The 12,784-nt window shown below is 47.6% G+C and overlaps 1 protein-coding gene across 1 annotated transcript in view; it reads left to right on the forward strand.

The window, feature by feature from the left end:
- LOC311371040 (uncharacterized protein) overlaps positions 1–10,388 on the forward strand; it is a 12,845-nt gene extending 2,457 nt beyond the window's left edge. Inside the window, exons 2-7 of the mRNA XM_084489278.1 lie at positions 6,361–6,466; positions 7,214–7,276; positions 7,463–7,659; positions 7,826–8,909; positions 9,325–9,465; positions 9,846–10,388. Of these exons, the coding sequence (XP_084345404.1) occupies positions 6,361–6,466; positions 7,214–7,276; positions 7,463–7,659; positions 7,826–8,909; positions 9,325–9,461 (1,587 nt within the window). The 3' untranslated portion in view covers positions 9,462–9,465; positions 9,846–10,388. The remainder of the gene's footprint in view (positions 1–6,360; positions 6,467–7,213; positions 7,277–7,462; positions 7,660–7,825; positions 8,910–9,324; positions 9,466–9,845) is intronic.
- Positions 10,389–12,784: the final 2,396 nt, after the last annotated feature.

The following is a 12,784-nucleotide window of genomic DNA, read 5'->3' on the forward strand; positions in this document are numbered from 1 at the left end:
ATATGCTACGGTTTAACAGTAAGCTGACTGTACGGTAAAACAGTGTGTTAACAAACATCATTTAACAACAGTACTCAGATAGTATGCTTACAACAGCCCCAAACATACAGGCTTCCTGATCCCATAAAAACAAAACACGCACACGCACACACACACGCGCACACACACACACACACACACACACACACACACACACACACACAAATAAATCAGAAACAATAATCATACACATTCTTTTGAAGACAGTAACTGCACACACACGTAGGCACACACAAACACACCCACACACAAGCACGCACGCATACAAACCCAAACACATACACGGGACTATTGTCTGTGCAGGCGGGCTGGGATGATTTGCTGCTGCCTTCCCTTGATCCAGTTTACATAAGAACAACAACGACTAATCTGCCCAGGATTGCACCAGCGGCGTGTGTGCGTATGTGTGCGTGTGTGTGTATTAGCGGACATATGGGCCATATTTGTTCGGTGCATGTGGGCCAGTCCTAACCAGGGCCTAACACACATGGATGTCAGCCGTTAAAGCCATCAACCCAACCGCAGTGGCACATGGGTGTTGGCATGCAGGCCTGCCTGGTTCAGCTTGTAAACTTTATGATGATTGATGAATGATAAATAAACTTGGTAGTGGTAGGATCCGCCACTTGACTGCCGTTCAAGAGGATGACGAGGAACCTTTTCTTTGTGAACAAAAAACGGTAAGAAGGGACCAATGGTGTCTTAGGGCCCTTGAGAGCTTCTGCCTGGGGCCCAGCTGTCGGTTAGGGACGCTAAAGCCAGACTGCTGCTACCGTTTCAATACGCCATTGTCTCCTTTCCCTTTCCACTCCACTTATCTCTACTCCTACATTCCTCTGCTTCTCTGTACTGCTTCACTCCTCTCCTCTGTACTGCTCCTCTCAACTTCTCCTCTCCACAAATTGTCCTCTCTTCTCCTCCCCTCCTCATCTATCTCCTCCTATAAACTCATTTACCTCTGCTCTCCACCATACGCCTCCTCTCCTCTCCACTGCGTTTCTCCTCCTCTCCACCTCCCTGCACTTCCTCCTCTCAGTCTCGCCATCCATCATCCCTCCTTTCATCTCTCTGACAGGAGTATCTCTGGGCTGCTGAGAGAGAGAGAGGGAAAGGGAGAGAGAGAAAGAGAGAGAGAGAGAGATAATGAGAGAGTAGTCGTTTTTTTTCGATCCAAATGTCAAGCGAATATTTAGAAAACCTTTGAAATTGTTTCCATCTACTACTTGCCATCTTAGAATAATGGAGAGGTCTTCAGGAATTTGTTTCAACTACATAACATGACATTTATTTAGCTGGCGCTTTTATCCAAAGCAACTTAAGCAATAAGTGCATTCCACCATGACGATGCAACCCAGAAATTGCAGGATTCATGCAATTACAGAAAATTCATTAAATAAGCAAACTGCTTCAAGTGCTACATTTTAGAAACAATTACTACATCATTCTTTTTCATGGGCCAAGATGCAGTCACTCTGAACAGATGGGTTTTCAGCCTGCAGTGGAAGGTGAGCAGGGGTTCTGCTGTCCTGATGTCACTGGGGAGCTCGTTCCACTAGGGTGGAGCCAGGACAGCACAGAATCTGGAGTGTGCAGAGTGGCAGCTGGGGCCCCTCTCTTAGTGAGTGTAGTGGATGGGCTGGGCTGGGGTCTATGGTCTGACCATGTCCTGGATGTAGGAAGGACCCGAGCGTCCAGCAGCACGGTAGGCAGGTACCAGTGGAAGGTAGGTAGGTAGGTAGGTAGCCAGTGCAGGGCTCAGCGGAGTGGTGGTGTGGGAGAACTTGGGTAGGTTGAAAACCAACCAGGCTGCTGCATTCAACCGGGCGAGTTGTATTTTACCCTGCATGTCAGCTAGGATTGGCCGTGGTTCACATGGTCCGCATGTACCTGTTGTGGCTTCCAGCCATGTTTCAAGCATTATGGGAACATCCGGTATGACGCCAACCGCATCAGTCACATAGGTTAAATGTTCTCTATGTCAGAATCTCCAATTTAAAGCATGCTGATGTGTGTGCGTGTGTGTGCGAATGTGTTTGTGTGTTTGTGTAGCATTAGTCTTCCGCTGGCCTGAAACCATACTTGCCAGCCTCTCACGATTTGGAAGACTCCCGGTTTTCCATGTCCTCTACCGGTTTTCCATGTCCTCTACCGGTTTTCTCTCGGAGACAACATTCCCCTGTATTAGGAGAAAATCCTGATCTGCCTCTTCTATCTCCATTGCTGGTTAATGTGATCATCTATCGTTTGGATGTGAAGTCAATCTCCAGTCATAACGCAATGCAGTGAGATGGGGATTGTTGTCTGCAGGCTAATAGTTAGATGAAGTTGCTAATCCGATCATAACGCAAGGGATTGAGACGGAGAAGCCCAAAGAAAACAAGAAGCTAATGTATGTCAATACATTTTTGTATAGAGAGAGTAATATAATACAATTCAACAATGTTCCTTCTGCTTCTTATTTTGTGATTAAAAAATGACTAGAATGCATTATAATTAAGTCTGTGAAACTGAGACTATTTTCTGGGGGAGGGCCCCCAGACCTCCCATGGTAGTTTTGTATAATGTCCCTATTTCTGTATGCCAGAAAAACACGTCAATAAGTAATAAATGACAAGCCTTTCTCTGCAAAGCCTAGTCTGTGTAAAACAGTTCCCACAAAAACAAGGTCTTAATAGCTGCTTATGAACAACGCCCAAACAGTCCAATACCATCAAAGGAACCTCATATCAAAGGAGTGACATATAACATTGTCGTTGCTACATAAACCTTCTGCCTGGATCTGATAATGTCTATACAATTATCCTATTTGTTTTTAGCAATTGTCAATGTGTACAATGTAAATGTATACATTACAATTATGAACCCTACAATTACAATAATTTTTACCTGTTGGTGCACTTAAACATTGTGTGTTTGGCGTGTGTGTGTGTATGTATGTATGTATGTATGTATGTATGTATGTGTGTGTTAGTGCATGTCTTTACATGTAGGTACAACATGTCATACAGGAAGGCACTGAGTTCTTGTCAGTTCCACGTTGATTTAGCGTTTCTGTGCAATGGTTATCATTAGCTTGTCATCGATTCCTGTCTCGACTGCTAGCCATTAGACTTCTGTAACCATCACATGGAACTGTCTTTCTCTCTGCACTTCCTTCTCAAACCCTTCTTGTGTCCAGTAATAGTGCACGCCAGTGTAGTAGCAGCAATTTGCAAGGGTTTGCATGGGTTAGTGTATTTGGGATTTGCCAAGTGGGGTTGTGCATGTGTGCGTTGTTTTACATGTGCATGCAACATGTGCCTGTGTGTATGTGGTTTGTGTGTGGGCTTTGCGTGACTATCTGCATTCAACTTTGCCTGAGATTGTGTATGTGTATGTGTGTGTTTGACCAGTACCTTTTGCAGCATTTAATTATAGCTTGCAGAGACATCTGAAGCAAACGTGTATGTGTGTGTATATGTTTGTGTGTGTGTGTGTGTGTGTGTGTGTGTGTGTGTGTTTGCGCGTGCACGCGTGTGTAATTATCAGGACAGGGTGGGCCGACTTTGAAAGTGGTTATGCATCTGGGTGTGCTCCTGTGTGTGTTTACCTAACTGGGTCAGCCAATGGTCTGTGAAAGTCAAACAGGTGTCCTTCAGATCGCCCACCTAGCACACAAACAAAGAGTTTGGGGGGGGGGGGGGGGGAGAGAGGAGACGGCGTTGAAGAGGATGGAGAGTTGAAGCAGCAAGCGAGGGAGAACGCGCTAGGCAGCGCAGTGCGCTCAGGCACCAAGGTTGAGCGCTGCCATTATAATGCTAGCATCAGCGCTTCACTAGCATTGTTAGCATGTTTTAGGGAAGATGTTGGAGAGGGTGACAAATTAACCTCTGAGCATCATCATGATCGTTCATGACAACATCTCACCTCCAAAAATGTGGCTTACGTCCTTGGATTCACTCTGGCTGTTTCCTCAGTCTGTGCTTTAGTCATGTTTCCCTGCCACAAGAAGCCTTTAACAACTCCAACCTATTCACTCCCTCCGTCCACAGTCCTGGGTCGGACACAGCAACACTCATTGGGACACACTATGGCACGTAGTATACTGCTGGATTTCTCAGATATTTCTTTCCCTCACTTCTCAATTACAAAAGCCCAATATAGTGCCGTTGGACAACCAAACAATTTGTTCATCATTTCTGAACATATTTCTCTACCTTCACCACATAAAAAAAAAGGGGCAGGTACAAACAGTCTGTGTGGCCCAAAGCATCCAAACCCGTCCCTTCAGTCTTAAGCTTTAAATTACCAGCCAAAAACAGGGTCAGTTGAGTTCACCCCTGCTATCCACTCCCTTCATGTCTGGTTTTTCAGCTTTTCCCTGATAATTAAAAGGTGTGCATTCCGGTTTAGATGGTGCTAGTTATGTTAATACATCTCAGGTCAACATTGCTTCACTTTGGCTGAAGAGAATTGTTGAACATATATTGGTTAGGTAAGTTAGCTCAACATCAACAAATCTCAGGCCAACATTGCTTCACGTTGGCTGAAGAGAATTGTTGAACATTGATTGGTTAGGTAAGTTTTCTCAACACCCCTTAGGTTTGTTAGCTTAATGCCATCAAACGGTCTTCATTCTAGATCAAATTTCTGTGGTATGAATCCGTTTGACCTTTAAAAAAAGAAGCCCAGAAAGGGGCGTGTCGTTGCACCCACTCAAGACCTGGGGCCCGTAACCATTAGCCAAGCATAACATAGATGTGGTGGGCTGCGTCGCACAGCAAGAGTTTGATCAGCGTGACGCCTCATCACAAACTCAGCATCCCTCCCTTCAGGAGGAGAGACAAGGAAAACATGGGACCAGAGGAGGAATTCGGACAACAAAAGGACCGAATAAACAGAGAGAGAGGGAGTAAGGAAACTGAAATAAGAGTCACAGAGTCAAGACAGGGGGAGGAGCGGGGGTCGAGGAGAAGAGAGCGGCCCTCGCTCTGCAGCCGCTTCCAGTCAGAGAGAGTAGATGTGAAATCACGGAAAGCCAAATCTTTGAATGTCGTTCAATGACAGCCACCACAACTGTGCCGACGCAGCGCCTACTGAACTCGCAATGTGAGAGATAGAGATCAGTTGTTAGAGGAGGGAGAGAGAGAGAGAGAGAGAGAGAGAGAGAGAGAGAGAGAGAGAGAGAGATCGGGAGTAAAAGGGAGAGAGTCGGCTCCCCCACAGCTTAGCACGCCAGTGTTTTGATAGATACAGTGGCGACAGCGAAAGTCGTCGCCATAGATACAACAAACCACCAATCACAGCCCTTGCTTCCTCCCAAGGAGGAAGTGAAACTGGAGCAAGAGTCTGTTGGATGTGGCGGAATATGAGAAACAATCAGTGCTTGTCTGTCTCTCCATCTGCGGGCCGCTCCCTCCGTCTGTTTGAGTGAGTGCTGAACGGCTCTGAGGGAGGAACTCTGAGGGAGGAAACAAAGGTCTCCCTCGTCTCTCTCCTTCCCCGTCTCTCTCTCTCTCTGATCACACGGTTCCTCTTTCGCTGTGAAAAAGTGCGAACACCCTCTTGTTTCTGAGAAGCGGTATGAAGAAGTTGTATCATGGGATGGAAAGAGAGCAGAATGTCGTGTCCTTCCTGCAGCCTGCTTCCTTCCATTGCTGCTGCTGCTGCCTCCCCGATCACAACCTGAAGAAAGAGAGAGAGAAAACAGAAAACGACTCACTGTCACATGTCAGATACAACAGCAGTAGGAGGCTAGGAGTGTGTCCCCGCAGAGAAGCAGAGAAGCACCCCGTCAGCCTGAAAGTACTGCTCTGATCCAGATGTTCAACAATGCTCTGGCCAAACCTCAGGGGGAGACCGCCCGGAGCCTGGGCCGTAGAGGGCGCTGCTGCCCAGTGCTTCTTGCGGGGTTAGGGATGTGAAGAAGAAAAACTGATTTCCGAGTGCAAGATGATGGTTTCAGAGTGGATCTGAAAAACCGCACGCAAAAATCTGTCTTAAGATGTGTTAGTATGATTTGATCTACCACAACCCCACGGTGTGAACCATGACCTCGGGCTATGTTTATTAGCAGCGGTGAAAAATAAAGTCGGTATAAAAGCACAGCGAGTGTTTTTCTTTGTCTTCTTTACCTCCTGCACAGTGTATCTAGCTCTATGTACAATATTATACGCACCAACCCTAGTCTATTGATCTCTGTCGGTCTATATATGTCCGTCTGTATCCCTGTTTATTTAACATTTCGAGCATGAAACAAAAAAATATTTAGTTTGGAAAAGCTTATCAAAACATTATAATAATATATAATGATGAATAATTCTCTCTTTGTCTGTCTTCCAGGGCGACCCCCTACCTAGCTACCTGGTGGACCTGGTGTGGAACAGCCCCATCTCCTCCCTGGACGACCTCAGGCATCTGTTTAGGCTAGAGGCTGGAGAACTCACAGGTACACACACACACACACACACACACACACACACACACACACACACACACACACACACACACACACACACACACACACACACACACACACACACACACACACACACACACACACACACACACACACACACAAATCCTCATGCAGCATGACTTCTACATGGTGAGTTCTCTAGACTTGGGTGTTGTCATAGTGAGCCTGCGCACCAGGCATCTAATATACATTAACGAGCTGCTAAACGATGCTGTATGCTAATCGGGTACTAACTGTGCCTTGGTGCACTAGCACACACACACACACACACACACACACACACACACACACACACACACACACACACACACACACACACAGGTTGTAATTTGAAAAGAGCCTCTTCAGCCTGAATATAATTAGCTCTAGAATGGAATGGAGCGGGACTTTATACACAAGGGCTATATTTAACTGGTCTCTGTTCTCCACGTTACTGGAGGCGCAGAGACAAAGTGTGGCAAAAAAAGAGTGGTAATTGTTTTATTGAGGAGAAGGGCAGGGAGGTTCCTCTGTGCTTTGAACAATGACTCGTCACTGCTGGAAACAGGTCGCCATGGCAGCATTACAATGTGTCACAAAATGCAGAAGTTCACCGCGAACAGCTGATGATTATGAATCAACATTGCTTCAAAGGGATTCATTTCACGCATTACAGTAGACACTCCCTCTCTCCTCTCTGTCTGCTCACTGTCTGTCTGTGCTACCTTCATCTTATAGAGGGGGAGGGGGAGGAGCAGGACGCATCTGACCATCACCCTGGGAGATTCACCAGGAGTCTGAGTAAGGACCACTAATTCGTGCCATGCACCATACGCTGTCTGTCAGTCTGTCCTTTTGTGTGTGTGTGTGTGTGTGTGTGTGTGTTTTTGTCAGTCTCACTGTGTCTGTCGGCCTGTCCATTTGTCTTCGGGCCTGCATTAAGTTGGTCTCATTCTCATTCACTAAAGCAAACTCTCTTCTCTCCAGATGAGGCCCCCAAGGCGATCATAGCGGAGTGCAAGGTGCGTACGGAGGTGCAGGAAGTGACCCGGGCCATGCACGACCCCAGCAACGCCCACTTCATGCTGTGGCCGCCGTGTGTGGAGGTGCAGCGCTGCTCTGGCTGCTGCAACTCCCAGAAGATGCACTGTGTCCCCACCATCACTAGCACCAGAGACCTTGAGGTACACACACACACACACACACACACACATATACACACACACATATACACATGCAGGACTACACACACACACACAAACACAGGAATAGACACATACCCACAGGAATATGCACGTGTACGAGTACACACACTAAACGGGTGTCACCTGTCACCCTGTCCCACTCCAGGTGGTGAAGATCCAGTACCTGAACTCCAAGCCTCAGATTGAGAAGGCCATCGTCTCCGTGGAGGACCACCTGAGCTGCCGGTGCCAGCTCCGCGCCCTCACGCCCCTCCTGCCCCGTGCCAACCTGCCCCCCAGCCAGCCCCAGCCCCAGCCCCTGCCCCTGCCCCAGCCCTACCCCCAGCCCTACCCCCAGCCCCATGCCACACCCCCAAAGAGCTCCACCTCCAAGGCCGAGCTCCATCGCCACGACGACCAGAAGCACAACCAGCAGCAGTTCCAGGCGGTGGAGGAGCGCGAGCCCCCGGCCACGCGCCAGTGGCCGCCCCAGGGCGGCTACACCCAGCTGGCCCGCTGGACCCCCGGCCCGGGGGCCCACCACTCGCCCCCGGTCTACACCCTGGCAGCGGGGGCCGGCGCCGCCGTCACGCGGCCCATCACTGAAGGGGCAGGCCGCGACGGGCAGGCCGGGGGCGGCTTGATGTGGGCGGGGGCCCCGGTGGCGGGCCCCCAGGGCTCCAAGGACATAGGGGCCCCTCAGGGCAGCGGCTCCGAGGGGGGGGCCCGGGACGCTGCCGGCTCGCAGAATCAGCAGCCCAGGCACCCCCACCACCTGCAGTACAGCCAGAGGCCTGATGCCGGCACGCAGTACAGGCTCAACTCCTTCCAGGGGGACTCCGCCTCCACACCGCCCAGCAGTGCCACCTGGCCGGCCAATCACAGGCCAGAATGGAACCCCACCCCCTCACCGGTCACCACCAATAAGAGGGAGCCGGCCTTAGAGGCGGCCAGTGGGGAACATGTAAGGGTCGACAAGGACAGACAGACAGAGACTGGTTCGGCCAATCATAGTAAAGGATCTGACAAGGAGGAGAGCGGGTCGACCAATAGTGGGGAGGGCGTCATGGTTCCAGCCAATCGGCGACAGGATAAGGACCCTGGAGTGACCGATGGGGGGCATGCTCTCAGCAAGGAGGAGATGCGACAGAGGCTCCTGGAGATTGTACAAAGAGAACCACACCCTCCTCATCCTCACCCTGCAGACCACCTTCCCCAGCACAGACCAAAGCCCACAGCATCTAAAGCAGGTACTAGAGGATGTGCGTGTGGGTGTGTGTCTAAGCATGTGAACGTCTTTGGTAAAGAAGTACCTCAGAGTACCCAACCACTGAAAAACCTCAGAAACAGTTTTCAGGTTTCAATTCCTGTTGCTCATTGGCCAAAATGTGTACCAAGTGATGAACCAATTCATAACTAGTATACAGCGCGGTGTGTGTGTTGTTGTATTATATTGGATTGGTGGTCTTGGTGGCCTTTAATGGGTTTGGAAATAAAAACTTTTTAGCCAGAAAGTTTGCCAAAAAATACAACAGATATACAACTGATTTCTTTGCTTTACATAGTTGCTTGTTGTTTTTAATGTCATGTTTTCCATTCGAAAAAATGTTCTGTCAATCCCAATGGACAACAAATGAACCTGCCTTCCCTCTGTGCTCCTCTCAGTGGTCTCACTGGAGGGTCCGACCCGCCGGTCCCCGTCCACGGCGGCGCGGACGCCCAGGAGGCCCGCGGTGCCACGACGCAGGAGGAAGCACCGCAACCGCATCAGCAAGAAAGCCATCCGGGCCATCATCATGTAGACGGGTGAGGCCTTCCCCTCCCAACACCTTCATACCTTCCCCTCCATGTGCGTATCACTCTAAGGGTGTGCATAGTACTCTAAGGGTGTGCATAGCACTCTAAGGGTGTGCGTAGTACTCCAAGGGTGTGCGTAGTACTCCAAGGGTGTGCGTAGTACTCCAAGGGTGTGCGTAGTACTCCAACGGTGTGTGTAATTCCCTAAGGGTGTTTAAGGTTCTTTATTACGCCATGGCAATGCGCCCGGACATAGAAAGCCTCTGACAATGTACTAATTAAAAGAGTTGCTTGAACAGAATGGAGGGAGTAGACTGTGTGTGTAGATTAACAAAAGGTTTGACACTTCTGTTTGACATTGTTTGACACTTCGCTGTTTCCTTCCACAGAAGCCAAAGTGAAGCGACTGTGAGGATGAGCCAATAAGAACTGGACAACTGGACTTTTGGGGGATCCTTTTGCAGAAGGCTCTACAACTCTGGAAGATGACACCATTTTGGTTCAAACTGAACCTGCAACTGGAACTTTAACTTCTACTGAACTTTTAATGTGCAATCATACTGACTCTTTGTGAACAGAGAATACTTGTTAGATTATGAATAATAATAATAATAATAATAAGGATAATAATAACACACTGGAGACCGGCCTATACATTATATGAACCCTTCCCTTACCTGGAATCCTGAATGCCTATTGGACGGCCGAGTGGCAGATTGTTGTCCCGTGTCGACGCACAGCCATTGATTGGCTGTGTCCGACTTGTTTGACTACTGATTGGCGTCGAGGGAACAAAGCGCTTCCTTCCTTTGTTGCCGGGAGTTATCGACAAACAGACCTGCTGTAGCAACCACCGCTGGACCAGAGACACTGTTGTGCGGGGAAAATAAACGCAAAAAAAAAAAAAAAAAAGAACAATTAGACACGGGGAAGCCTACTGAAGGAGACCGCGCCCAACGCCAAAACAGTTCACTGTTCACCGTTCCTTGTTCTAGATCCAACAATCACACTGGAGTAGCCATACACTGATCCTGTGCTGTTGACCTATTTAACCCAAAGCGAGTGTGTGTAATCTCCAGAAGTACTGCCCCCGTGGAACGCTTGTGCAGCCATTAATACTCGCCCGGTCCCGGTGACCAGGGCCGCCACAGTAACGCCAGCCCCCCGCCCCCCCATGTAGGGAAGAGCGCTTTGCAAAGTAAAACAACAAAAGAGTCTTCATTTCTTAACTTATTTTAAAACAAGGGAGGATGCAGCGTCTTTCTCCTTCTTAAGTGTAATTATTGGTGCCGCAGTTTGTTTGTTTTTATGATTATTGATCAATGGTTGTAAGCTGTTACTGTCATGAATGTTATTTTTAATATAAAGACCAAATGGTGAAGAACATGTTGTCAGTTTAGTCTGTGAACTATGTGTGGGTTTATTAATTAGCATTACTTTAAATGTGCGTCACCGAATTTCTGCATGTGTGTGTCAAGCTGGGGAACATGTGTGCATGCCTGTACATGCTTTGTAGGAATGTGTGTGTGTGCGTTTGCATTCTTAACTATGTGTGTGTGTGTGTGTGTGTGTGTGTGTGTATTTTTATAGTATTGATTCACATTTATATGTGTTTATCTGTTTCTGTGTATGTGTGCCTTTCCATACATCCTCTTTGTGTGGACATATGTGTGGACATGTGTGTCCAGATGATATTGTGTGTGTGTGTGTGTGTGTGTGTGTGTGTGTGTGTGTGTGTGTGTGCACCCTGTTGTGCCAGCATCACCCATAACTCTCCGTTACCATGTGTCTGCATCCACGGCGACATCAGGGGTCAAGCATGTCTGATCGCCATAGCAACCTGGATAGGACACATCAACAGAGGAGTATCACATGGTGAAGGAGAGAGAGGGGAGTCCAAGACCAGGCAACAACTCATGGCCTACAACACTCGTACAGACAGATAGAGAGAGACACATGCATACACACTTTTTTATATATTATTATGTACATATATATATATACACACACATAATATACAGTATACCAGTATACTGTATATACACACATACATATATATATATATATATATATTCTTTTTCTTAAACAAGGTGGATATATATATATAACAAGACCTGAATTTCCGTGCAGGATTGTGGGTATTGCGCATAATTTAAACTATTTATATCAGGTATAATGCATGAAATTGCCGAACACATTGAGATCGATGTCTGCCGGAAAGCTTGCACCGCTGCGGAATGCCATACTGGCCCCCCACTGCTGAGGCAGCATATCACGTTAGCGTAGGACTACGGGGGCATAGGCTAGCGTAGGACTACGGGGGCGTAGGCTAGCCTAGGCCTACATGAGTCAAGGATTCTTACACATGTCAACAGGCAATATGGGGACAATGTGCACCATTGTTCATGTTAGCTATGCATTTAATTTGAATATAAAATATAGGCTACTATTAGCCTAATATACTTTACATAATATAATACACTGCGCCTTGTTTTGGTGTTTCAGTCTTCAGTTAACACCGTTTAACCTGGACCGCTGATTGTCCTAAATAGCAAAGCTAGTTTTAGAGACTTTTTAACAGTTGTGTAGCGTTCACCAATCATTGTTCTATAATTGTAGGCATAGATTGTAGGCATCATTAAATCAAACATATTATATAATAATATCATATAACAATAATTATTATTGCTCTCACCCATGGTTAATAGCCTATACAAGCCTAATTCATGATGAAGGCTGTATACGAATGTGGTGTAGGCTAGATCTATTGCCTAACAATGGAATTTAAGACTCAAATAATCTTGAGTGTAATTTGGTAGAAATGTCATCCGTCAGGTATTAGGGCATGAAATGTAAGGAGGTCTGTTATTAGTTGAGATATTTAAGTAATGTTCGTTCTCTGTGTTTGTATACTTTCTCTTCAACGCGGCTGGGCTCCGCTGTGTCTTCTGGGCCGAATTGGCCCCACATTCAACGCCCAGTGTAGCAGTTTCTCCTGCCAGAAGACAAACGTGTGGCTTCTCTGGGCTCCTCCGGCACATGATGTGAGCTCTCCCTCGAGTGTTTTGGGTGATGGGTCGTGTGCATTGATTATTCCAATGCCCGAGAGGTGTGCAGCCTCTCCTAGCCCCAGAGCCTAATCATTCTGCATCAAGCCAGGGGAGGCTGCATGAACCCGCCATCAACCACACACACTCCAAAGACACTATTGATCCATCCACTATTGACCATTTCATGGTCCGAGTGTTGGAGAAGAATGGAAAAGGAGCAGTAGAATGTGAAAAAAAGTTTAGTACATTAAAACGCCAAGCGTACCGGTAGTGCATAG

The sequence above is a fragment of the Micromesistius poutassou genome (genome assembly GCF_964030765.1).
Source record: "Micromesistius poutassou genome assembly, contig: SCAFFOLD_5599, whole genome shotgun sequence".
NCBI lineage: Eukaryota > Metazoa > Chordata > Actinopteri > Gadiformes > Gadidae > Micromesistius > Micromesistius poutassou.